Source organism: Neolamprologus multifasciatus, chromosome 2 (genome assembly GCF_963576455.1).
Source record: "Neolamprologus multifasciatus chromosome 2, fNeoMul1.2, whole genome shotgun sequence".
NCBI classification, from domain to species: Eukaryota; Metazoa; Chordata; class Actinopteri; order Cichliformes; family Cichlidae; genus Neolamprologus; species Neolamprologus multifasciatus.
Window position 1 is genome coordinate 20,216,519 of NC_140440.1, and position 26,154 is coordinate 20,242,672.

At 42.8% G+C, this 26,154-nt stretch overlaps 1 protein-coding gene across 3 annotated transcripts; it reads left to right on the forward strand.

Annotated features, from left to right (window-relative positions):
* The first annotated feature begins 68 nt into the window (after positions 1–68).
* Positions 69–25,045, forward strand: tbx22 (T-box transcription factor 22). 3 transcript variants are annotated; one of them, XM_085180754.1, is made up of 10 exons: positions 69–2,929; positions 3,486–3,768; positions 13,163–16,293; positions 16,761–17,019; positions 18,183–18,284; positions 18,360–18,534; positions 20,569–20,733; positions 21,530–21,594; positions 21,842–21,927; positions 22,021–25,045. In XM_085180754.1, exons 3-10 carry the CDS (start codon positions 15,966–15,968, stop codon positions 22,545–22,547), a joined length of 1,707 nt encoding a protein of 568 aa, XP_085036880.1. In that variant the 5' UTR covers positions 69–2,929; positions 3,486–3,768; positions 13,163–15,965; the 3' UTR covers positions 22,548–25,045. The 3 variants fall into 3 exon arrangements, with proteins under 3 accessions (XP_085036880.1, XP_085036862.1, XP_085036870.1); XM_085180736.1 differs by having other exon boundaries at positions 21,842–25,045; XM_085180744.1 differs by lacking the exon at positions 69–2,929 and having other exon boundaries at positions 2,942–3,768; positions 21,842–25,045.
* The last annotated feature ends 1,109 nt before the right edge of the window (positions 25,046–26,154 follow it).

Below are 26,154 nucleotides of genomic sequence, written 5' to 3' on the forward strand. Positions count from 1 at the left end.
AACAGGCTGGAGAATATGCTTCAGTCTCAGAATACGCAGGCAGCCATGACCTGCCTTAGTTTAACTACAGGTAGCGGTTTAACATTTACCGCTTTCATAATATATTTATTAGCAGTTTCTCTCCACAGCTTTTATTTTTTTCATGGTGTGTTTGTATAGTTTTGGTGCCATCCAGTGGCCGCAGGTGGAACCTAAACAATTCCCCATGCAAGGGCTTCCATTCATTCATCAGATTGAACCTGACACCCAAAGACACATCTGTTTACACTTTCAGTCAGCTACATTGCCTACATTCACTTCTTGCATGACAAACGACTCGATCTCGCAACCGACTGCACTGTAATGCAATGAAAAACAATATCTGAGTGTATAATGCAGCTCATTCATCTCTGCGAATGTTCCACTCTGCAAACACATTCCCTCCTGCATGCTGGGCACTACCTGCCAGCGTGTCTGCCCACTCGCATTAGCACACACAGTACACAGCTTTTACTGCGCTGCGTGCAAAACACGGGCCGCTGCCAAGGCCGTACAGTATGTCTGACACATATCCTCAGTCCTGCGGTGGTCCCTCTGCTTCCTCTCTCTCAGTTAGGTTTGTACGTATGAGTAAATAAACACTTAACTGCTGTACTGCCGCTTTAACTCCACGCAACTCGGTGGCATCTCTCCAACCCTCTGCACTGCAACTGTATGCATCACACACACACACACACACACACACACACACACACACACACACACTCTGCAAGGCTCTGATATTTGCTCTGTTAAACAGACAGATTGGACCGGTAATCACCACTGAAAGGTACATAAACAGAGCAGCTGATTTCTGTACCTTACTCCCCCTTCGCGCGCCCCCTCAACACTGGCTCTGCCTGAAAATCCTAAGTGGTCCTGAAGGCTTGTTTATGGGCTCGTCTTACGCTGTGTTTGATCTGAGAGCTTGCCCACACATGCGTAGCACGGACACGCCACACACACGTTGCAAAAGAGAGAGGGAGAGACAGCATTAGCAGTAATAGCTGAGATGATAAACAAAAGACTTATATGTAATCCTGAGGGCTTCTCGGCATCACACACAACAGCAGGAGAGGGGAAAGAGCAGAGGAGAGAGCAGGATTCTCATTCCAGGAGGGAAACAAGGGATGACTGGGGGTGAGGTGGGGTGAGAGAGGCATGGAAGCAGGTGGGGGGTGAAATAGAGTGATTCGGGTAGAACGTAAAGTGATGACTGGGGGGGAAAAACACTGAGAAGGACTTGCCGGGAGAGGCAGAGCAATCTACAGAGTCTGATGCTTGAGTGAGTTTTCCGAGGAGCTGATTAGCGGCGGATTAAGGTTGCAGTCCATCCAGTTTAGATCTCAAACTTTCTAACACGCCTCCTAGGTGGAACTGAACACAGCTGAACACAATTGGACACCCGTGTTTTTGGTGCAAAAGCACACATAGGTGGGAGAGTGTCATAATGGTGGATGGCAGGAATGTATGATGGGAGTCTGAGCGCCAGTGTTCCCCTGTGGTCTGCAGCAAGCGTCCAACAAAAGCAATAAGGCTACACTCGTGCACATGTGTACACAACACGCACACCCTGCGCCTGCAAAGTCAGCACAGTGTGGGAGTCTGCAGGGGCATAGCTGGTTTCACAAAGACATTCTCATGCATGACATCACCGGCTCTCGTGCCAGTAAATATGAACCCACATACAGACACACACCTCATAGATTTGTCATCAATTTCAATACCAGACATGTGAAACCACAAGTGACAAATGACTTTGTCCCTTTCGGTGCTCACACACCACACACACACACACGGTGCAGACAGAAACACACAGCCCTAAAATACTGCTATGGTAACAGCTGGCCACAGGGTTTTGTTGAGCCCAAAACGTTAGACGCTGCTCGGTGCTTCATAACGTCACTGACATGTCTTCATATGGATCCACCATAATCACCATGTGCCTCCAGTGAGAGAACATTTAGTGGTCAAAGAGAATGGGACAGCAGAAGAAGATGGAGAAACAGAGCAGCGGATCTCTCGGGGAATGAGCAGCGATGCTGCTTCACAGCATCCAAAATTTTGAGTGATCCTTGCACCACACACACACACACACACACACACACACACACGTGGATCTGAGACAAGGGTGACAAATGAGTCTTTCCTATGAGTATCAGCTTCTAAAGCTGCGTTTGCTCCCTCACAGCACTGCCTGTCTTGTGCTCTTCATCCTCTCAGCTTGGCTCACCTCTGGGAAATGTAATAATTTCATGCTGAAGGAGTTCTTTTGGGGTGGTTGGGGGATAATAGGGTAGGATTGGGTTGCACTGGCTATTCTTAAGCTTTTTATGTGACTCCCTTATGAAGTTCCTAAGCACTTTTAACTAGTTTTTTAAAAATATATACATTCACTCTAAACCATAGACAGTATGTAAATAACTCTTTATATATAGTCTGGCTACAGAGAGGTAGAAAATATTTGTAGCAACTTCCATGCTAAACATAAACCTGTAAAGAGGAAGTAATGCCACAAGCTACAGACATTTTAGAGCTAAATAAAGTGTGTGAACACACAGTCATGTCTGTTCATAGGACTCTCTGCAAGCCTATAACTAAGTACACACTTACTGCTTCCATAGCAACAGAGAAAGTACCTGCTAATCAAATGCACTGACCATCAGGAAGAGTGAGCACCCCTATAAAAGCAATTGCTTGGTCAGACCTTGCAGTGTGCAGAAAAACTGCAAAAAACCCCTAAGAGTTACATATCAGACTCCACAGGCGTCAGTTAGCATGTTAAATGTTAAAGTTCATGGCAGTACAATTAGAAAAAGACAATTACTGAAAAACAGTTACTTCAAGTTACTGTTGCTAAAGGTGGTTTTGAAAACTACTGGATCATGGGTTTTCTGACTTTTCACAAAAGGTATAACTTTGCTATATTTATGTGGATACACAAGGAAATATTCTGTGATTTATTTTTCATAATTTTTTGTAGTTAGCATGTATGTAGCTAAATTCCTAATGTGCTAATTTAACTAAAATCATGTAAAATTAGCGAAGCTTTTTGCAGTTTAAGGTAGGTCTTGTATATTGTTTTTGAAGGATTATCGTGAAATACGTATGCTATTATACATTTAATGTTACTAAATTAATTTTATCAACTGCTAAGCATTAGCGCTTCCCTCTTTACTTTCTTAAAGACAAGTTAATGCTAATTTTAATCATTTAGCGGTTAGCCTGCTTTTAGCAGTTACTAGGAGCAAATTTAAAACAATAAATGTTATTGTTTATCAAATTCAATACATTTATGCCATTCAGCCAATTTTAATTCACTGATACATACATTTCAACTAAGTAAACCCAAAGTTTTAGCTAAGTTTGAATGTTCAAAAGGCTGCCTAGATTTAAGATGAATGGCTGTTTTCTTAACTTATGACCTCATGTTGCTGCCTGTCTGTCCATCTTTTGTCTGCTTAAAGCAACAAAGAAAAAGAACAAGAGGATCCTGGAGCGAGAGGATTTTTAAATCTTGGGAAAGGGCAAAAAGATCTGCAAAAGTAAAAGGTGAATCACACATGTACTGCGCTCAACTTAAGGTAGACAACCCGCGCAGGTGGAAAGAGAACAAAGACGGAGGAGCAAAGGAGAACAGAGGGATGGAAACGGATGCATGTCTGTTATGTTCTTGAGGGTTAAACTCTGGGGAAATTACCTCATCGCAAGACCTCTCCAGAGCGCTGCAGCCATGTTGATTTTTCACTGGTAAAGCATACACTCACACATACACACACCCTCCGCTGAACTGTGGCCAATAGCATCATAGCCTGTGCGAATCACTTCCAGATTCAGTAACGTCACCTCTGTCAGGTTCACGGGAGGAGCACACACACACACACACACACACACACACACACAGCCTTTCCAACATAGGGCAGCAGCTTGATCTCTATTTTGATTCACTTATGACACAGAGGTCAAATCAAGGCTTTTTAATTCCAGCTCTTTTAACTGAACTCAGAGAGGTACTATCCTCACATCATTGTGCGGGAACAGCTGAGGACTGACAGACTTAAACTCTCATGGCTGAGAGCCATGAGGCCAGAGTCCCTCGCTGGACTCTCACATGCCCCTAATATGGTTTTAGTAGCCTGCAGAGGTTAGGGAAGAGGCCATTGGGAGGCCATTGGTTTATAACCTAGGATGACAGGGAAAATTAGAGGGGAGGAGTGACACTGCTTTCCTTTTGCAACCGCTGTTGACGTGCCAGTGACCGCTGACCGTTTCAACAGAATACGTTGTGGTCAAAAGCAGACCGGGGCCTTACTGCGAAGCCATTAGGTGTCAGTGTGCTCAGTACCAACGATTCCAGCAGAAATATAAAGCCTTAAAAACCCGATTTACAGACCACTTATAAAGTCATTAGTTAAAGACCAGCCTATATTAAGGACGATATATTAAAAATCTATATTCACTCGCAGTGCTGCCTAACTTACATTTTTTTCTAACAAACTTTGTAGTTTCTTGATCACAGCTACAGTTGTTATTATAATTATTTTAACTGAAGAGATCACTGAGAAAACATGTATGTCATTTTATAGATCAGTAAATGATAAATGCAATGATGCAGAACAACATTTTTAGGAATGATAAGTGTGCAGACAGAGTGTGCTAGATGGAGGATCTGGATGATATAAAAGTTACAACTGTAAACATGCTGCAAAGAAGACAAATATGATGTCTAATCTGGATGAAAGTGATAGCCTGTGTGTGTGTGTGTGTGTGTGTGTGTGTGTGTGTGCGCGTGTTAGGTAGGGGCCCACACAAAGCCCTCAATCAGACAACTTTCAAATTAGCGCTCCATAACTACATCCTGACTGGAGCTTTAGACTTCTGAAATGTATAGTCCTTACAAACACACACACACACACACACACACACACACACACACACACACACACACACACACACACACACACACACACTTTATCAGTCATTAATCTATCAGGTGTCATTAAGAGGGGGAGGATGGGCTGATTGGAACCAGAGGGAGACAGAGTGATGTCAGACAAACACAAAGCTCTCAAGTGTCTCCACGTCCCCCCCTTTTATCCCAATCATCACCGCACACACACACACACACACACGCGCACACACACACACAAACATACTCTCAGACTTGTATATGTGACTGACATGTAGACAGATAAAAGTGCCTACAAGGGAAACGTTTATTCGCACCGCTTTGCTCCTCTCCCACATCTGAAGCAGAGCAAAGATCTTCCATAAAGCTGGATCAGTGGAGAGCCCGACGAGAAGATTGAAAAGCTCTGACTGCAACAATAATGGGAAAGTAAGCGTGCGTGAAGACAAATGTGTATCCATAATGAATGAGCTCGTGCTAAGAAGGGCAGAGGGATTGTCTAACCCCCCCCCGCCCCACCCTCTTCCTTGATTCCCATGACATATACGGTAACACTTTCAGCATATATGGCTATCTTTGGAGGGCGAGCTATTGTTTAGCAGTGGCAGTAATCTCTTAAAGCAGTGCTGCTTTTCCAGGCTGAGAATGGATCTCTTTATCAACACTGACGGAGGCTCATTATCTATAAATACAGGCAGGAGCCACTAATAAATCATTTCTCATGGCCCTGATAGAGCACTAACCACAAGGCATTAAGGCATCGTGAAAGCAAACCGCACATTGGCAGGCGAAATCCCGCTTGTGTGTGTGTACAAGAGTCACACCAGGCTTTGGCAGCCAGGATGATGGGGCAAGAGCTGGGCTTTTGATTGAAATAGCATGTTGTCTTTTGAGCTCCCATTTCGGCAGCGTTTAAATTATAGTGTCTCTGCGGGGCTGCAGAACGTCTCTAAGGGTGGGAATAAAGTCAGGAAAGAGAAGTTTTTTTCAGTATATGTGAGGACACTCTGGATATGAGTGAAGGGAAGTTGAACAACTCTTATTTTTCCCCAAATGCTGGCAATAGCAAGATTAATTAGTTTCTCCAGCTTCCACGCTGGTGTCAAAACCTCGCGTGTGAATTTTCCTGTCGCCGGGTGTCTTGTCGTTTGCGGTGATGGCTTTTAGTAAAATTACAAGGGGCGTAGGTTAGGTTCCAGCTGCTACACATAAATTATTTCAGTTTATGTGTAAAGTCACCACTAATTACTTAGTAACTGTTTCTTGCAAGTGGAACCTGATAAATTGCGTGCTATAGTTGAGATTTTCTTTACATTTACTTGCATTTCTTACAAGTGGTTGAAAACATCAGTGCACGTGTGAACAAGAAAGTGTTTGATAACAAGTTTGAAATATCACCTTAAAAGGGGATGCTGTATGTCAGCGCTGTGCCCACAACATCCTCCTGCTGCCTTTAAATGGCTAAAGCGTTATGTGAAAAATGAGAAACTGCTCACTCACGGGCTAATGATTTATGGAAATGCTGTACAAGCTGACCAGGGTTAGGTCAGATTACTGATAAAATGCAGCTAAATACTCCTTGAGAGTGTAACTGTAATATAATTGCACATCTTTTCAAATGAAATCGAAGTCGATTATGGTTACGCATGTTTCTGATTACATGACACAGTTTGCATGCAACGATGTTAATTGGATTTTTGTCCCGTTATCAACATTCAAGCTCATCGTCACCGTGTAGGTGTTTAGAAACTGAATGTGCGAGAAGTCATTGGCCAATGAGCATACCACAGATAATCCTCATTTCTTAATTTAATAATGACCATAATATATAAAAATAGATGTGATGTTCTATTTACTATGACCTGAAAACTGATCCAGGGGAGTAATCAGGAAAGGGAAAGGGTACGGTGGCCCTGGGAGGCCAAATGGACTGCAACTTAAGAAAACAGCAGCAACAAGAAAAACGCAGCAAAAGCACACAAAACACAATGGAAATAGGAAAAAGAAAACAGAAATAGGAAAAAACTGATTTCCAAAAGCACAAGGGAAGTGTTTCTGGGGAGACAATAACCCGACGGACCAGTTACAGGAACCAAAATATGCTAAGAATTGCTCTTGGAGACACTTACAAGAAGTGGAGGGTTTTATGAGGAAAGAAAAGATGAGAGGTAAGTGTGTTAGCCTAACTATTAGCCTAAAAATCCATCATCAGTATTATATGAATCATGAGATTAAAACACACTTACCTAGCATGTTTGGTTCCTGAAGTGTTTCTGGGGTTATTGTCTCCCCAGAAACACTTCCCTTGTGCTTTTTGGAAATCTGTTTTTTCCTATTTCCGTTGTATTGTGTGTGCTTTTGCAGCATTTTTCTTATTGCTGGTGTTTTCTCAAGTTGCAGTCCGTTTGGCCTCTCAGGGCCACCGTAGGGGAAAGGTCACAGAGCAGGGGAGCCAAGTGTTGTCTCCCATTAATTTCTATATCTGGGAAACTTTATGCAACCAGAGGAGTCGCCCCCTGCTGGCCTTTAAAAAGAATGCAGAAACTACATCTGTCTTTTATGTGTGTGGTGTTTTCATGCTCAAACAAATGCCCTCCAAGGAAGAATCACACCATCTCTAGCACTGTAGCACAGTCGACTACGTGAATGTGAAATTGTATTTTAGCATCACAATGAGTCTTTTAAATTCCAAACCACAGTTTTACAAAACAGCTTTCACATCAAACATAACTGCAGATGCTTGGTGAACGTATTAATTATTATTCATCTCATACAGTGTGTGTGTTTTGTCCCAGCTACCTAACAACATCCCAAATGTTACAGGGCTCTCTCTACCTTCGTCTGGTTGCGCTGGAGGTTTCTTCCTGGTAAAAGGGATGTTTTTCTTCCCACTCTTGCCAAGTTCTTGCTTATAAGGCAGGAATTTCTGTCACTGAACAGAAGTTTACCCAGTAAGTCACAGTTTTTCTACATCATGAAAAAAAGTTTCTCTAATAAATGGAAGAAACCTGTCAGCCTGGCTGGGACTAAATATCTGGCAGGCTGATTCTGCCCCCCCACCTATCTATCTATCTATCTATCTATCTATCTATCTATCTATCTATCTATCTATCTATCTATCTATCTATCTATCTATCTATCTATCTATCTATCTATCTATCTATCTATCTATCTATCTATCTATCTATCTATCTATCTATCTATCTATCTATCTATCTATCTATCTATCTATCTATCTATCTATCTATCTATCTATCTATCTATCTATCTATCTATCTATCTATCTATCTATCTATCTATCTATCTATCTATCTATCTATCTATCTATCTATCTATCTATCTATCTATCTATCTATCTATCTATCTATCTATCTATCTATCTATCTATCTATCTATCTATCTATCTATCTATCTATCTATCTATCTATCTATCTATCTATCTATCTATCTATCTATCTATCTATCTATCTATCTATCTATCTATCTATCTATCTATCTATCTATCTATCTATCTATCTATCTATCTATCTATCTATCTATCTATCTATCTATCTATCTATCTATCTATCTATCTATCTATCTATCTATCTATCTATCTATCTATCTATCTATCTATCTATCTATCTATCTATCTATCTATCTATCTATCTATCTATCTATCTATCTATCTATCTATCTATCTATCTATCTATCTATCTATCTATCTATCTATCTATCTATCTATCTATCTATCTATCTATCTATCTATCTATCTATCTATCTATCTATCTATCTATCTATCTATCTATCTATCTATCTATCTATCTATCTATCTATCTATCTATCTATCTATCTATCTATCTATCTATCTATCTATCTATCTATCTATCTATCTATCTATCTCGTAACTCCTGCACTCCCAGCATAATTTAGAATTAATAACAGCTAATCTTTATGTTAAAGCTATGTGTGGTGCAACCCATATTAAATGGTTTAAATGTTAATGATGCATCTAAATTCAGTAACTATCCTCCATTTGAGTTTACAAGGGGCCGATACAGCCACAGTCATCTAGAGAAGGTTGTAGAGTTTCCCTGCAGTAAAAAGACATCCATTGCAGCACAGTATTTTTTTCAAAGGGAATTACAGTGTTCATCTTAAAACAAATTTCCTAAACTATGCATGTACAGCATATAACCCACTGTTCTTTAGCTTAAACAGGCATTTTCAGCTTTGTGACTTTTGGCTTAAAAACTGAGAATTCTGCTAGATTAATATTTCCTATATTCTTCTCCTCTGCGCCGTCTCTCCCAGCTTGTGTCTAACTCGAGGCCAAACCAGCCAAACTCTGACAGTTTGACCTTCCTCAGAGGTCACTCCTATTCTTACAGCAGCCAGCCCAGCACGGCCTCCTGCTTCAACACAGGCCAGCCCTGTATAACTGATCATACCGCTATCCAGACTCATTCTGCAGAGATGTGGGAATGAAAGGTCCGATTAGGGCCTGCTGGAAGTATTCAGCACACAGTCGCTACCCTGCCCGGCCCATCACTCCAGTCGGCGGCCCCCTTCTGACCAGCCCCTGCTCCCCTCCGTCCTGCGCTCCTCAGAGCTGTGATTGGCATGTGAATTACAGTGTGTGGTGATGATAATAAGAGTGCTAACCGGGGCCAGGCCTGCGCCTTCGAGCCAGCAGCCAATCCCAGCTGGCACAGCCTGAAAGACAACCGCTGCCACCATGTGAAGAGGCAAATAAAAATGACAAGCTAACTGTTAAAGAACTGCTGATTTTTCACATGTTTTAAAAGCTTTTGTAGCTCTGCCAGATCTTTCTTTCTTTTTCTTTCCACCCAACTTCTTCTTCTCCTAAATTTTCACCCTTCTCCCCGGCCGCCTGCGACCACATCCAGATACATGAAACCCCTCATTTATCAGGGAAATCTAAAAATAATCCCTCCTCCGCTGCGGTGTGGCTTTGATAAAAAAAAAATATTGGTGTTCAGGACGATTGTGCGTTGTGGGACAGAAACAGATAAAGACATGCGTGATGGTTCCTCAACAGCTTTCCACCGCATGCATGTGAAACGACGGATTTCCCCCTCTCAAATAATTACTACTTCCCCCTCTCACCATACGTGTTAACAACAGCGAAAGGAGCACTCAACACATTTCAAACTCCTGCTCAAGTCAGCGAGCCATCCAGAAAGTGTATTTACGTTGGAGCGTCGTTCACTTTTATGCATCGCTCTATCCAAACATTCCCAAAATCGTGTGGTAGTTACACATTACAGTATTAGAAAATTACACCCTAACACCCGGCAGATTAGTTTTTCACCCCTTGACATCCTTCTGGGAAGTAGAGCTCTCATTCCCAGAGATCTATTCCTAAATCCCAACTTTCCCGGTGCCCCGTTCAATCAGCGTCCTGCTTGGCAGAGTTGCCCCGTCTGGGCTGTCTTAGAGGGAGAAAAGATGCTCGGCTCAGACCCTCACATGCAGAGTCTGACTCTCATTATCAATTGTTTTTGTTTCTTTTTACCACAGCCATTAACCACACTGTTACTGGCAGCCAGGGGGAGTTAATGAGAGAGAGAGGCAGGCAGAGAGAGAGGGAGAGAGAGAAAGCAATTTTCATCAAAAAGAATTAGCTATCCAAACAAGTGAGACGAATGTGCCGTAGAGTCAGTTTCACAGTTGGCCTCATGAAAGCATTGTGGACAGATGAAGATCTATATGTTTTTAATGGGAAGAGGGTGAGTAGTAAGGGATAAGTAAAAGCTTAGGGAGAGAAAAGAGGGAGGGAGAGGGAGGACATAATTCACAACACACTTATGGTGAGAGGAGGAGGAAGCCTGCATCTTGGCAGAGGCGCTCCTCTCCTCTCCTGCTTTCCTCTTGCCCTCGCTCCTTTGTTACCGGGCTGAGACAGAAGGAGCCAGTGAAGGCTGGATGCCGTGACACATGAGCCATTAAATCTTCCTGCACTGCGGGCAAAGGGGAGGCGGGGGCGGGGGCAGCAGTACCAGGCCCTGTGCCCAAGATCCCCACATGCTGCCAGGCTAGAGACCCAGAGAGCAGACAGCAAGAGGGGATCCACAGAGGGAGACAGAGTTTCACCACTTCTATAACCATTGTAATAACTCATAACAACCCCCCCAAGACTAAATGATCTGTAGTTGATTTAGAAATGTGCTGCTGAGGAGCAGAGACGGGCTGAGCTTTCTATCTAAACTAATCTCATACTAATTTTTTCTGTCATATGCATTTTGGTACAAATTTAACAACAACCGGATACCTTTTTCTTTTTTTTAAACAACACAATGTTTATAATACAGTATTCCCAATTTCCACTATGGGAACTGTTATGACTAACATTATTAATGGGTGTGTTTAGCCGCTCACGGCACATAGTTGACATTGTGGTCTTGGTTAAATATTGGAAAAGTCAACATAGCTTGAAGCACAAGACACAGCGCCATTACTACAAGTTAACTTCATATCAACATAACTTCCAGGAGACGGTTTGTTTATTGTTCATTCCCTTAAATGTGTCAAGCTGAAAAGCCTCAGATCCTCCGCTTCTCATAATGCAACCAGGTCCTTTTCAGGTGTCTCTCTTGGCTCAGAAACGGCCTTTCTTGGGTGATTTCATATGTGAGTGTACGGTAATTTCTCCATGTCAAGTAAAGGCTAATGAGTCTGTGCTGTTTGTTTGTGGGTCGTTCTGCCTTCAGTTTTGTATTTAATAACTGAAGCTGCTCTGTTGAGTTGAGATCAGATGACTGGCCATTGGCCATCGAAGATGATCCATTTCTTTGAAACTCTTGTGGTTCTTTTGCAGTGTGTTTTGGGCCATTATCCATTTGCACTGCTAAAGGCTGTCTGATCTGTTTTACACCATCTGAGCAAAGAGTACGGGCGTGTACACTTCATAGTTCATCTACTTCTATCAGCAGTCACATCATCAATAAACACTAGTGCAGGAGTGGGCAACTCCAGGCCTCGAGGGCCGGATCCTGCAGGTTTGAGATCTCACCCTGGGTCAACACACCTGAATCACATGATTAGTTCATTACCAGGCCTCTGGAGAACTACACGACTTATTGAGGAGGTAATTTAGCCATTTAAATCAGCTGTGATGGATCAAGGACACATCTAAAACCTGCAGGACACCGGCCGACACAGGCCTGGAGTTGCCCCCCCCTGCACTAGAGTCCCACTTCTACTGCAAGTCACACATGCCCATGTAATAACACTACCTGCACCATGTTAGGCAGGTAATGTGGTATGTTTCAGTTACTTTTCTCTTCCCAAAATTTCATTTTGGTTTCATCTATCTTAGAACTGTTCAGGCTCTTTAAGATATTTTCTGACAAAGTCTCATGTGGACTTTCTGTTCTTAAGTGTGACCCATATACTCAAGAATCCTCTGAATGTGTTGTAAACCCTCTGGATTCCTACTTATTAATGCATCTGTTGATTGCAGACAGTGATACTCCACAGAGTATCACTGTCTCATCATACATCTCCTCAAAAGTGTTTTTGACTTGGCTAGATGTTGTGAAGAAATGAAGGAAAGAATTCTGCAATCATCCACTTTAGGTTTCCTCTGTAGTCTTTCTGAATTCATTACACTATTATTCATTTGGACGCTCCTTAGGTTTTGCTATCTCTCTTTAATAGTTGATTTTTCTTCCTAATAATAACCTCCCTCACTGGCACTGACATGTTTTCAGAACTCATCGTTCCAGTAAAGAGAGACCAATGAGAGAGTTCAACGGTCAACTCCAGATCTTCTGCCTGCTTAATTTGTTACAAAATAACATGAGTTATAACACAGTTCATCTGTGAAACTGCTTTAACTGTAGAATTACTGCCGAGCCTCTGAAAACTGGGGACTGTGTATAAAAATGTCTGTAATACCTGAGCAGTTAATGAATACTTTTGTTAAGCTGCCTGAAGTAAAGTTGAAGGCCTGCATTTCAATCCCATCTTGATTGTTTGGTTTAAAATTCAGCTACAAAATAATTCAGAAAAAAAAAAGTTCTTTGGGGACCTAACTGTAAATCCAGAAATTAATTTACATGCGGTGATGATGTGCAGAGAGTGTGTGAAACTCCCACATGCCGGATTTATGTGTTGAATATATGATGATCATTAAATTCACAGTTGTGAACATGAACAGCAAATAGCTCTACAATCCATTTGCTGATAAGCTTAAGGGTCTCTTACATTTTTTTACCATTTCATCATCAGATTTTGGAAGATAGCGTTTGGATGACGTTCAACAGCAAATCAAGAACCACGATGTGCTGGCACACAGAGTTAATTAATTACAAGTAGAAGAGGATGTGATCAGTCCCAGTGACTCTCACATGAGTGCTGCTGCAGATGCAGAGGCAGTGAATGTGAATGAAGGCTTCATTCCTGCAGGGACACGAAAGTCTGAGAGACACTGCTGTACCTCCAAGAAGAGGGACAAGGCAGAGGTTATGAGTAGCAGATGTGACATTACACAGATGCACATCCCTGGACATGATGACATGAGGATGAATAGCTTCTGTTTGGGCTTCCTTATGCGTCCTTTTCCACGTCTACTTCGAATGGAAAACAGGAGCAGACGATGACAATATCAGCAAACAACACAAAAACGAGCACATCATTGTCATAGCAGTCATAGTACTCCAGGTGAGCCGTCATCCATGTACCAGCACAGAGCAGAGAGGTCACATCCCATTAGAGCCACCGTCCTACATTTAATCACTCTGCAAACGTCACAGTTTGACGTTTGGCAAGAGAGCTGGCAACCTGTGCCCAGAATAACCCTCACACACACACACACACACACACACATGACCCAACTTAAAACAAACCATAAGGGAGCCCCGTCACATCCATTCAGCAGTGAGCCACAGACAGCCAGGCCTGTTTATAAACACACACTTTGTGAGCTGTGAGCCTGTGCGCACATACAGCACATGGGTGTGTGGCTGGTGGTGATTATTCTTTGGGCCCTGGCCTTCAGCTCCAAATAGGCACACACTTGGAAAAAACAAATGGCTGTGAATAAACAACACGAAAACTGAAGTGCAGATAATAGAAAAACACTTCTTATGGACAAATAAAGGTCCTTTAGTTTAAGGCCAATTATTCGCTATTAATTAAGGCCCTGTATACAAATCAACAGCATGGCAGCGAGCAGCCGAAGGCGAAAAAAAATGAATGGGAAACCTAATTGCAGCTGGTCATCGAACTTCCGCTTTAATGGAAACCCGAGGCCTCCCTCTTAATTGGATTTGAATCCCTTGTTTCCTCCAAGCGCGTGCACGCATATTGTGTTTAATAAGAGGAAACATGTGTGCCAGCCATCTCTGAACGGGACGGCCGCAGATTTGCGCCAAATCAGAAAGCAACAAGAAGGTGCCGGGCCGTTTAGCAGAAAGCCAGGCGAGGCGATCGCTCGTCATCACTCTCCTGACATCCCATAATCCCATGAGAAAGATTTATGAGCTGACTGGCGAAGACAGCACGGAAAGCAATCTCTCAAACATGCGAGGAAAGAGACTGCGCAGGCTATTTCTATCAGTTTTGAGCGTCTTTTTCCAATAAAAGCCAGCAGGAACAGCAGCAGGCCGCAGCCAGATCCGATCTGCTACACCCTCCCCAGCCTGAAACCACGGCGGGTGTTTGAGATGCTTTGCAAGAAAACGACAAGTTAGGAAAGAATAAACACGAATCCAGGCCGGGGTCCGACAGCAGGTTATATGATGACAGGGAACATGTGATTCCGGTTGGTCATAGTTCTCCATTTCCCGGCTGTTGTCAGAGATTTCCATCAGCAACCAAACCAACCGTGCTGTAAACACAGCCCTCATTTGTTTTCTCCTCAGAGCAATTACACCATGTGATTAAAAAACATTTTAAATAGAGCCTTTGCTGACTTTTATTTGTGTAAAGCGGATCTATTTCATGTCGAGCAGTAATGTAATAATCCCGAGCTGTCATTACAGACCCTTTTTCTTCCCCCTGTGCGCCAAACATCTGATCCACGCATTTATGAGAACCAGACTATTGCGCACAACCTCACCGGGTACCACGAATAAGAACCCCACTTCTAAAAAAAAAAGCAAAAAAACCCCCCCACTTCTGCACCAAGGAAACGGGAGACGTGAGCGCGCTTTACGGAAAGCCTTCAAATGAATATAGGAAATGTTAGCTTCAGCAGACATGCAGAGTGTTTCACGGTGATATTTTACCTCCCAGATGGTCCGAGTTAACAGATCTAAATATTTGTGCCTTTCGCCTCCTTATAATATTTGACAGAATAAGTGTATTTACCTATGGGCCGTCTAAATAGGAGAGCATCTTAGAATGCAAATGAACGGCTTATTTGTTAAAAAACGTCCTTTACATTACAACATTTACATTTGACGCAGATAAAGGATAAATTCAAGCCATCAAATTTATTTTTTGTCTTAAACGTTTAATTTTATTATTTGATATGAGTCGAAGATTATTGCCCAAATTTATGAACTGACCTAAGAATTTTGAATTTCTGAGGACAGTGACGCCCGCATACATGCTCCTACAGGCTGTTCCGAGACCAAAGTAACACAGCAAAAATATCCAACATCTATCGAGTCCTTTTACTTTTCTCTCAACGTCAACGTTAACAAAAAGATACTTCAGATAAGCTTAATTCAGGTGCGTACTGAGCCAAATGTCTGCTTGTTTTGGTTCCAAAGTTCCAACGTCGAGCGCAAAAATACTGATTATGAAATGAATGTCATTATTTCACTCTTTATTATTTCACTTTATTCTCATTCGTTTCAGTTAATATGAATTTCAGGTTATATTAGAGTTTAGGTGGATGTCTGCTACGGCGCGGGGCCGCACGTGAAGGAATGCGCGCTCTCCCCTCCTTCTCTATGACGCGCAGAGCGGAACCGGAGGAACGAGCTCTCTGTGAGAGAGGGAAGGCGAGAAGTTGATCCGGTTAAAGGGGGGAAATGTTGTAGTGAGGAGAAGAGGCGTGCCAATAATCAGGGAGGTGTTTTTGATGCGGGCGCGCGTCTCGGAGAACACATGGGAACGCAGCTGTTCAATTACGCAGCGTCACGCGGAGCTCCCTGAGGTGCTGCGGCTGCTGGTGTTTGCTCTGCCTGTCCTCTTCTGGACGCTGAACTTTGTGCGGGACGAAGTTAAACTTCGGGGGAATACAGGAGCCGTACAGACGGTGTTTCCCACCAGGATGCAGGGACTGAGCTCCCGGGCTCACGCCTTTTCGGTGGAGGCGCTGGTCGGGAAGCCCTGCAAGAGGATTAAAGTGTCGGAGGAGCACGAGCCGAGCAGCGCTGACACCAGCGGCGATAGGAGCATCTTTCCCGGTGAGGACACTTTTGCTTAACCACCGAGAGCACCCTGCTGCCTTTTATTTGAAGGACTTTTACGCACAATTTTTTTTTTTGGGGGGGGGGGGGGGGGGGGGGGGGGGGGGAACAGAAAACGCACAACTTTCTAGTTGCAAGCTTCAGTTGATTTTTCATCTTTATCATCTAAAGTTCTCAAAAATTAAAATTCTCATGATTTAGAATATATTCAATCAGTTAAAACTCAAGAGTTATCACGTGAACTTGCTTTTGAGGAATAGAGCTAAAATTAGCTCGCTCTAGGAACTTTAACATTGATGAAGTAAAATAAGATTTATAATATTACCAATTTTTAAAATTTCCCCAAATTAAAAGAGCTTCCAAAGTTCTGGCTTTCCATTAAATAGACACATAAATTTAAAAAATAGACACATTTCTGTGTTTTTTCTCATTTCTCTTTTTTCACTCCTTTTCCCACTTTTCAGACCAGAATAAATATCCCATCAACCAGCTACAGAAAGCATGTCCGACACCGAGGAGGGGAGAGGACCCCTCAGCCTGTGACCCGCAGGGACAGACTGACAGATCACAGACTGAAGACTCTGACCCGAGCAGCGAGGAGAAGAAGCCGAAGGAGAGCGACTGTTGGCCGGACAGAGAGGTCCGAGTAGAGCTGCAGGGCTCCGAGCTGTGGAGGAGATTCTATGAGATCGGCACCGAGATGATCATCACTAAAGCCGGAAGGTAAAACATCTGCGCAAGAAAGACTAAATTCAAAGAAGTTCGTGTGAAGTCTTAGCCCCGCACAAGCCGTCTTCCTGCTGATTTTACTAACTTTAACCAGCTTTTTTTATTCAAAACGTTTAAACTCCAACCGTATTTGCCTCCACGTTAACAAACAAAGAGCTACAGTCGTTTTTCTGTAGATCACCAGATACAGTGCAGTCTGGCCGTTATGTTTTTAGTGCCACAGTATGCGATTTCAGTTAAAACGACAGTTTAATCAGATACTTTATCTTAGTGCAATTTAAACCCGTCGGTTTAGTTTCAGTCCGGGCCTCTGAAGGGGATTACCCCCGCAAATAAATGTAAAAAAGGACTTGTCTACATTTTTAATGATAACTGAAGGTGTGCTTCCTCATTAAAGTGTCTGTTGCAAATGAAATCCAATGTGGAGCGGGCTTATCAGGCTATGATAATTACATTAACTGTTCTGCGGTCACAGGTGCGGCTTTATCGAGGATTTTAAAACGCTCTATCAAGATACGACCAATCGGAGGCGAGCAGAAGAACAACAGTGTACAATAAGATCACTCCCTAAACTAACGAGGCAGCTATCATTAAACAAATTATGAGGTGCAGAACAAAAACTGAAAGTGGCTTTTCATCACGTGGAAATATGTCACTTACTTTTGCTTTTGTGATTTAACTCATATTCATGAACTAAACCGTTTTCTAAATAATTCTTAGCTTGTATTTTACCCATATTTGCCGATCTGTAAGATCTCTTTTATGTGACGCATCGTTTGCACAGAGAAAACTTGTTGCTGGGAGTGTAATTAAGCTTCTATCTCAGGTTCGCAGAAAACGGGTTCTTGTTCAGATAAATGAGTTATTGGAACATGACTGCGCGCTGAAATCTAAGTTCCGTTTACTCAATCACCGACAACACGCGCTGTAAATCTCGGACAGTGACGACGCCCTCGGGGCCCCTGGAGGTCCCTGAACTTTCCTGTGAACCTGGCCGGCAGAAGCAGAAACGTCTCGGCCTCTTCTTGTCTTTAAGGCGTCGTTATAAACTGAAATCCGTGATGGCCAAATACGCATTTAACAGTTTTATTAAGCAGCTTTCATTAAAGAGATCAAACATGACTTCTCTCTTGTTATTTTTCCTCTCCTCTCATCAGGAGAATGTTTCCTTCTGTGCGCGTCAAGGTGCGCAATCTGGACCCTTGCCAGCAATATTATATCGCGATGGACGTCATGCCGGTGGACTCCAAACGTTACAGGTGAGCGCCGATTTTTTTTATATTCTTGTTGTTGTTGTTTTTTCCTTTTACTTACACGCGCTTTCCTCCACGCAGGTATGTGTACCACAGCTCGCAGTGGATGGTGGCTGGAAACACGGATCACTCCTGCATCTCGCCGCGACTCTACGTGCACCCGGACTCCCCGTGCGCAGGAGAGACTTGGATGCGTCAGGTCATCAGTTTTGACCGAGTCAAGCTCACCAATAACGAGATGGACGATAAGGGACATGTAGGTAACCCACACGCGGCCTCCTGTTGCTCTTCTTGCTTTGGATAAAGGATCGGATGCACTGAGATTAAAAGGGAGTTCGTTTTTTAAGCGGATGTGCTGAAGATCATTCTTTAATTTTTGTGTATTAGATCATGATATTAACAAATCTTTCTAATCGTTTTTATGTGTTTCTGCGTGTTGCTTTTCTGACTGCGTTGAGAGTTTCAGTCCTTAAACTGCTCTCCTACACATTTGTAACATCGAGGGGAAACCTGGATGTCTTAGAGGGAGGAAGGAAGCGGAAATACTTCTCAGCTCCAAAGTTTACCGCGAAAGATTTAGCAATCTGCAAATGTTGTGACCAGGGAGGCATCTGGAGGCTTTTCACTCAATCCTGCTGTTTATACGGCCACGCTGGAACTTGTGTGTTTGTGAAATTAATTTCATGTTTAAAAAAAAGAAAGAAAAGAAAAAAGACAAGAATAACTTTCTCGAAATCCACATCTCTCGTGGTCAGTGTAAAATCTCAAATGGATATTTACCGCATTTTTAATTAACTTAATTGTCTTCACTTTTTTTCTTAACATATTGCTGTTTGTCAGTAAGTGCTGAGTTTATTTTAGAAAGCGTTTCCCTCCACTGTGAAACCTCATATATCACATTACCGTTTTTTTATTGGGCTTTTCTCCTGTGAAAAGAAATAGTTTAGATCAGAGGTGTCAAACATAAGGCCTGGGGGGCAGAATCAGCCCGCTGAAGACTCTAATCCGGCCCATTGGGCAGCTATAGAAAATGGGAAGGAGTGGATAGAGTTTAAATTTCTATCTTTAATTTCATAAATTTTACAGCTTTTCCTATTAATAAAACCTCTCCACCTCCATCGCCTTTCATCATACAACATCGCAGTAATTTACTAACAGATAAAGAGCTAAATTTACAGGAAAGTTACTGTTTCAAATATTAAATATCAAATAATATGAAAATATTAATGAGTCCACAATAATTTTAAAAAGAAAAACGTTTTTAATTACAGGATAGTCTGTTTATATTAAACTGTATTAAGAAGAGCTTTAGGCTTTATAATTACAGAACAGTGAACTGTTATAGCCTTTTCTATAATTTTACACATTTATCATGTTGTTTCACCGACCCGGCCCATTTCAGATCACTTAACATCAAAGTGGACTGTATGTGGCCCACGGCGCAAAGTGAGTTTAACACAGCTGCTTGAGATGTTAGGACCACAAATTTTTACAGTTGTGGTGTTACATTTACATGTTTGTTTGTTTTGACTCTTTTCAGTGTTTTTAATCTACTTTCCCAAATATTAAAAAAATTATAATATTAATATTGCACCTCAAAAATTGTGCTATAAAACCCCAAAAAACCTTCTAGGAGACCAGTTTTACTCCTCCTATATGAGGAACAAAATAATTGTTTCATATATTTTGTTTTGTTCACAAAGAGGTCACATGTAACCCATAGTGTATTACTAATAATTTGTCAGACCTTTGTTAGTAATATGACATATTTAACCATATTTGATGTTTTATTATGTTTATTTGATGAAAGGCACATTTGTGCTAAATACTTTTATAAAATGTAGAGCTCTTCATAATTGTATTTTAAAGACTTGGATATTTCCTTTCATTATCATGTTAGTCATGTAACCTACTGTAGTGCACCAGAAGAAGATTTATATCTAAAACAGCCTGAAATCCACTTTTTAATTTCCTTTTTTTAAGAATGAAATTTATTTTAAAATGTGTTTTACATAAAAAAAAAAAAAAAACGACAAAGTACAGCAAAATTTAGTTTTTGCCAGTATTTTCTTTATATTTTTTTTGAATGTTAGCACAAAAAAATGGAAATGACAGATTTACAAAATTGCATTTTTTTATTTTAAAGTTTTTTTTTATAAAAAACAAAAAAGAACATGCAGCTGTAATACTTGATATGTCCGTTTCTGATCTGAAAGATGATTCCAAATTGATGTCCACCTTAAAAAAATAAATAAATAAAAAGTCTTTCATTCTTCGTCTCATGATGCAGATCATTCTTCAGTCGATGCATAAATACAAGCCACGTGTGCACATCATCAAACACAACCCTCGCCTGGACTTGTCTCAGATCCAGTCGCTGCCTGCTGACGGAGTGCACAGCTTCTCCTTCCCAGAAACAGAGTTCACCACAGTCACAGCCTACCAGAACCAGCAGGTAACACCCAGCAGCAGTGCTGAAATACTTCTCAATACTTCTCACAAACAGAAGGTTTGAGCTCAGAAACTAAGCGCACTAATGTTGGATCGTTTCTTTAATAAACATCTGACTTTTTCACAAATTGGAACATTAAAAAAATGAAGTGATGTTTAATAAAGAAAAATCAGTCAGTGACTCTGTGTTACTACTGTTTGCCAGATTTGATCAAAAAACAGATGTTTAGCCTTTTCTTCCTTGGCACGGTTGTTATGATGATGTTCCAGTGAACAGCTCAGGCTGCTTGACCTCATAAAAATGTCCACATTGTGAAGCCAGTGAGGCCCGGTTCCATGTGCTCGCAGCCAAATCATAAATTTGCAGTGTTCTGATTTTCTGCTGGTCCAATTGCTCAGAGAGGGTGTGTGTTCCCGTCGAGGGGACCTGACCCTGCTGTTGGCTACCATTCCTCCAGTAACAGAGCCCTCCGCAGGGACTGCCAGCTCTTTTCATCAGGGCTCATTTTACTATCAGTGAACGTGTTATTACAGAAACGCAGTAACGAGCTGTGACTGCGCCGACTGCCGCCGTCCACGGCCTATTAAAGCACAGGATAAAACCGAACGACCCTGAACCTCTTCTGCAAGAACCCCTGTTTGACATGGCTGATCGCCTTGGGTGCTGCTGGGAGATGCAGTCCCACGAGGGTGCTCTGCCACTCTACTCTATTGTAAAAGCTGAGCTCATTGTTAGCTTAAGCACGTCAACCATTGACAAATCCACTCTAACCCGTGTCTGTTCCTCTCCTCTGGGCCAGATTACAAAACTGAAGATCGACAGGAACCCCTTCGCCAAAGGCTTCCGAGATCCAGGAAGGAATAGGTATAGCAAACTCTCACTGAACGCTGAACATAAACGCTTTTTATTTAGCTGAAAGTGCTCCACTAAAGGACCCAAGAGGGATTTAAAGTTCAACCACTGAAATCTGAAGCCACATAAAACCTTCAAATAAAGCTGAGCTGAGTAGTGCAGAATTTCACACCTCTCAGTACCAAAATTTAAATACCTGGAATAACATTTTTCATTGCTTTTACAGTATGTATAAATACGTGTGTGTGTGTGTGTGCAGGGGAGTGTTGGATGGCCTGCTCGAGTCATATCCCTGGAGAGGCCCTTTCAGCCTGGACTTCAAGCCTTTCACCATACAGCTCCAAGGTAAAGTGCTCCAGCTCTATTTACTTCTGAGATTTGACTTTTTTAACGTGTTGATTCAGTGTCTTATTTTTTTCCTGTCCTGTCCGTTGACAGGGAGCTCAGGGTCGCCCACCAGCAGTGTGAAGAGCCTCCTTCCCGTCTCTTCATCTTCATCCCTTCACCCGCTGTCCTGCCAGGACGCCGCTGTCCACGCTTTCACTCTCCCCCTCTACAGCAAGACCTCCACCACCTCACCCAGTATTTCCCCTCTGCCCAGCAGAGCCTTCTCCTCCCTGGGAGCAGACAGACTGAGAGGCTTCTCCCCTTTGCCTCCTCTCACAGACCTCCCGCTGTTCTCTGTGCTGCAGGGGAAGAAACCGCCCCACTGCAGGGACCCGTGTCCTCACGAGTCCCCGGGGTCTCCTTGCCTACTTCCCTTACACTGCCCTCTCAGCTCTCAGAGCTCTCCTCTCCCCCCACATCTCTCAGACACTGTAAGCCCGTATTGCCTCTACCGCTACAGCTTCCCTCTAAACCCCCAGCTCGCAGCCATTTCCCGGCACCCCAAACTAGCCGAAGACACTACAGACTGTCTGCTGCGCCAGCCTCCCTGGCTCCCGACCACCAACCACTGCCTCTGACGGCTGGACGGCACTTGCAGGCTCCGGCCCATTGAGCATAACAATCCCAAAACTGAACACACAAAACAGAAAGGGCTGATCCTCCTTGATCCGACTGAGAGGAGAAATGTGGCTGTGGGGACTTCTTTGTATTTATAAACTCTTTTACACAAACGTGTTGGAGTTACCAGCACAAACAAGCGATCCCGAACCAGATTGTGAGCAGCTCCTTTTCATTCTGCAATCTCGTCTAGAGCCAGAGAAGCCAAAAACGGAGTAAACAGAAACATTCCTGTTCAGACAGGATGCAGATTTTTATTCGGGACAGATTGCTTTTGACAGTTCAGTCCACAGTTTTACTGCATCAAGGGCTGTAACAGTGTTACCAAAGAGCATCAGCAATGAGGTATGTAACAGAACTATTATAATGAACGTGTTTGTTAAACTGACCATAAGTGCCCATTAAAGTTTTTTCGTGCTTTTTGTTGAGCTCCACAACTTCCAAATGGTCTTTTTACACACTTTCAAACACGGCAGTGCACACATAGCACATGCATAATGACAGTTCTGCTTGAACATAAATGCCAAATGTATTTCAGAGTAAAGCACACATGCAGTATTGAGCAACAGGAAGCGAGTTTGAAGGAGACATGATGAAAGGGTGCACATTATGTTCCAATTATCTGCCGCTGTCCATTTAAAGTGAACAAAAGCATGTTTTGTGTTTTTGAATCTCTGCGTCAGGCCTGGCCACCCCTGACTAATAACATGAGCTCATCAGGTTTCTGTGTGATTTTTAGGGGAAGAACAACAGCTGCCAGAATCCAGGCAGCCAGTTTCCATTCCTGTATTTTATTACCAATAATAAGGCTAATCAGAGATGCATGGAGGTGAAATGGTTATTCAGTAGAGCCCTTTATTCGGAACGAGAGCTTTGCTCTCTGAAACAGTTTAAATCAGCTATTTTCTTGATTGTTGTGTTGTAGAAGCTTTTTTTTAAATGTGAAAGACGTTCAGAGTCAAATGAAAAGCTATCACTACCGTTGGCCAACACAACATGGTTGTTGTTTTTTTTGCGTTCATACCAAATGGGGCACGCCCGTTCAGCCACTGATGTGATAATTCCTGCCTTCAGCTCAGTCAGAAACCAGCACCCGTTCATCCCTGTCTCTCTCCTCCCTCTCAGCAGAGCTAGGAACAGCAGTTTAGGAAAAGTGGGGAGGGAGGGAGAGGGAAATGGCCTGTTTCCCGACAAACGGTCATAACCAAACAGCAATTTACTTGTCACAGCCGAGCATGGCGGTGAGCTAATGTGAGCTGGACATGGAAATAGCAGGAAGAAGTTAATTGAGGATCTCGGTAAGGGGATGGCCCGTGTTTTGGTGAATGGTCAGGTGCGCCGCTATCAAACAGCCTGCTCTTTGTCTGCAGACCGACATAATCTGGACAGGTTATTTGATACTGTCTGTCATTTCCATTTGGCCTGCATAGGACAATCATTTTAAACTCCCTTCTAATTCCTGATCTTTCAATTAGACAAATTGCTTTCATACCAGGAGGGCTGAACATTGCACCTGTCACTCTTTAGTGAAGCAGGCACACGCTTGTGGTAGATATTAGAAGGAAAAAGATAACATGAGCATGTGGGCCTAAATATGAGTGTGCTAAATTGAAAAAGATAAACAAGAGGTTTGACGCACATTCATAGAGTCTGAAATAGTTAAAACTGTGTTTGATAAAATTCAGTTAAATTCAGTGTTGCTTACATAGCACCAAATCATAACAACAGTCGCCTCAATGGGCTTTATATTGTAAGGTAAACCCTACAATAATAGAGAGAACCCCCAACAATTAAACAACTCCCTATGCTGTGAGCACTTGGTGACAGTGGGAAGAAAAAACTCCCTTTTAACAGGAAGAAACCTCTGGCAAAACCAGGCTCAAGCTGGGGGCAGCCATCTACCATGACTGCACACTGTGAATTAATACATGAAGGAGCACACTTACACTGTACGCTTATACTTGTTGGTTTCAGCATATAGCAGTGTTCATAGTATCATGTTAGACTACGTAAAGTCCACGATGAATGGTGTACCTGTAATGGTCAAAAAGCTGAACAGCTGTACCTCATCAATGTCCATCAAACAATTGTTCTGCCAATAGAAGGAGAAATATGCCACTAGTCTATGTTCCACCTAGAAAAGGTGCATTTCAGAACTCGTTACAGCAGTAAAGTCAGAAAAGCAAGAAAAAACAGGATTTGTTTCGCTTCTTAGGAGGTAGAGCCAGTCATATGTCACTAGCAAAGCAGTGCAATACTTGTTTTTTTATGGTTAAAAACACACCTGCAGCACGCTTATGGATAGATCCTGATCAGTACTCCTTGAATGGCTTATTTAGCAAGTCACAAATACGTGATAGTGGCAGTAAAGATTAAATTTAATTGTTTTTAAAGGTTTTACACGTTTACTGCCATTCGCTCATGCCATCTTGGATTGTTAATTTGGGGTTTGCGGGACTGCTCCGATTTTCCAAATTGGAAATTTTTTTGTTTTATTGTTTTTTTTTTTGTTTGTTTTTTTTGTTTGTTTTTTTTTTCGCCTGTCCCATTTGGTTCTTTAGCCGTCAGAATTGTTGTCTGAAGACCAACAAGGATACCCAATGGATTTATTTTGCCAAATGGATCATCATGGCATTGCCGTATTGGTCCATTTGATCGACCTTTGTTTTTATTATTTATTTTATTTTCAGTTGTTACAGACGGGACAGACATGAGTGAGGGATAGGAAAGGGAGAAAGAAAGAGGAAGGAAAAGAAAAACAGAAGGGGAGAGGGACAGTGAGAAAGGGGGGAAGAAAAAATATCTCCGGGATCACCTGTTGAGAGAAAAAGAATAGAAAACAAGCAAAAAAAAAACCCAAAACAATGCAACATACTATACACAACACCATCGCATTAATCTAGCTAAGTGTAAACAGCAGTAAATACTAAATATTGAATGTTGTTGTGCAGCACGCAGGACAGACAGCGCACAATGTGCTTTGAAGTAGCAGCCAAGAAAGGTGTGATTTAAGTCTACGAATAGTGAACACCCATGTGCACACCTGTGTGGATCGGCGCGCTTGTATTCAAATGGTTTCCCCATGTAATGGTCTGCTAGAGGATGTAGAGAGCCATAGCCCCGTCCCCCAGGGCATGAAGCAAGCATGGAGGAGATCCAGGCCCCAGACATCCAGAGGCCCCAGAGTGCAAGAGCCCAAGGAGGACCACCGGAGGGGCATCCGTGCCACCTTCATGGGAAGGGCTGAGGATCCCCAGATGAGGGGTCACCCAGTAGCCACCGGGCAGAAGCTAGAGGGGGCTGCACCGGCGTGCCCGCCGGCTCTGCCGGCAGCCAGCTGTGCCAGAGTGAACCGAGCCGCAGGCACAGAGGCCGGAGGCCCGAGGGCCCCCCGCGCCCCGGAAGAGGCCTGACCGAGCAGCAGGCGCCAGGCCCCGCCAAGTAGTCACCGGGAGTGAGCTGGTACATACCTGAGCGCCCAGCCCCGGACACCAAGAACCACCAACGCACCGACCCCTGAGGGCATCAGTCACCGGCAGGGAGTGTGGTGAGGGGAGATAGGCCTCC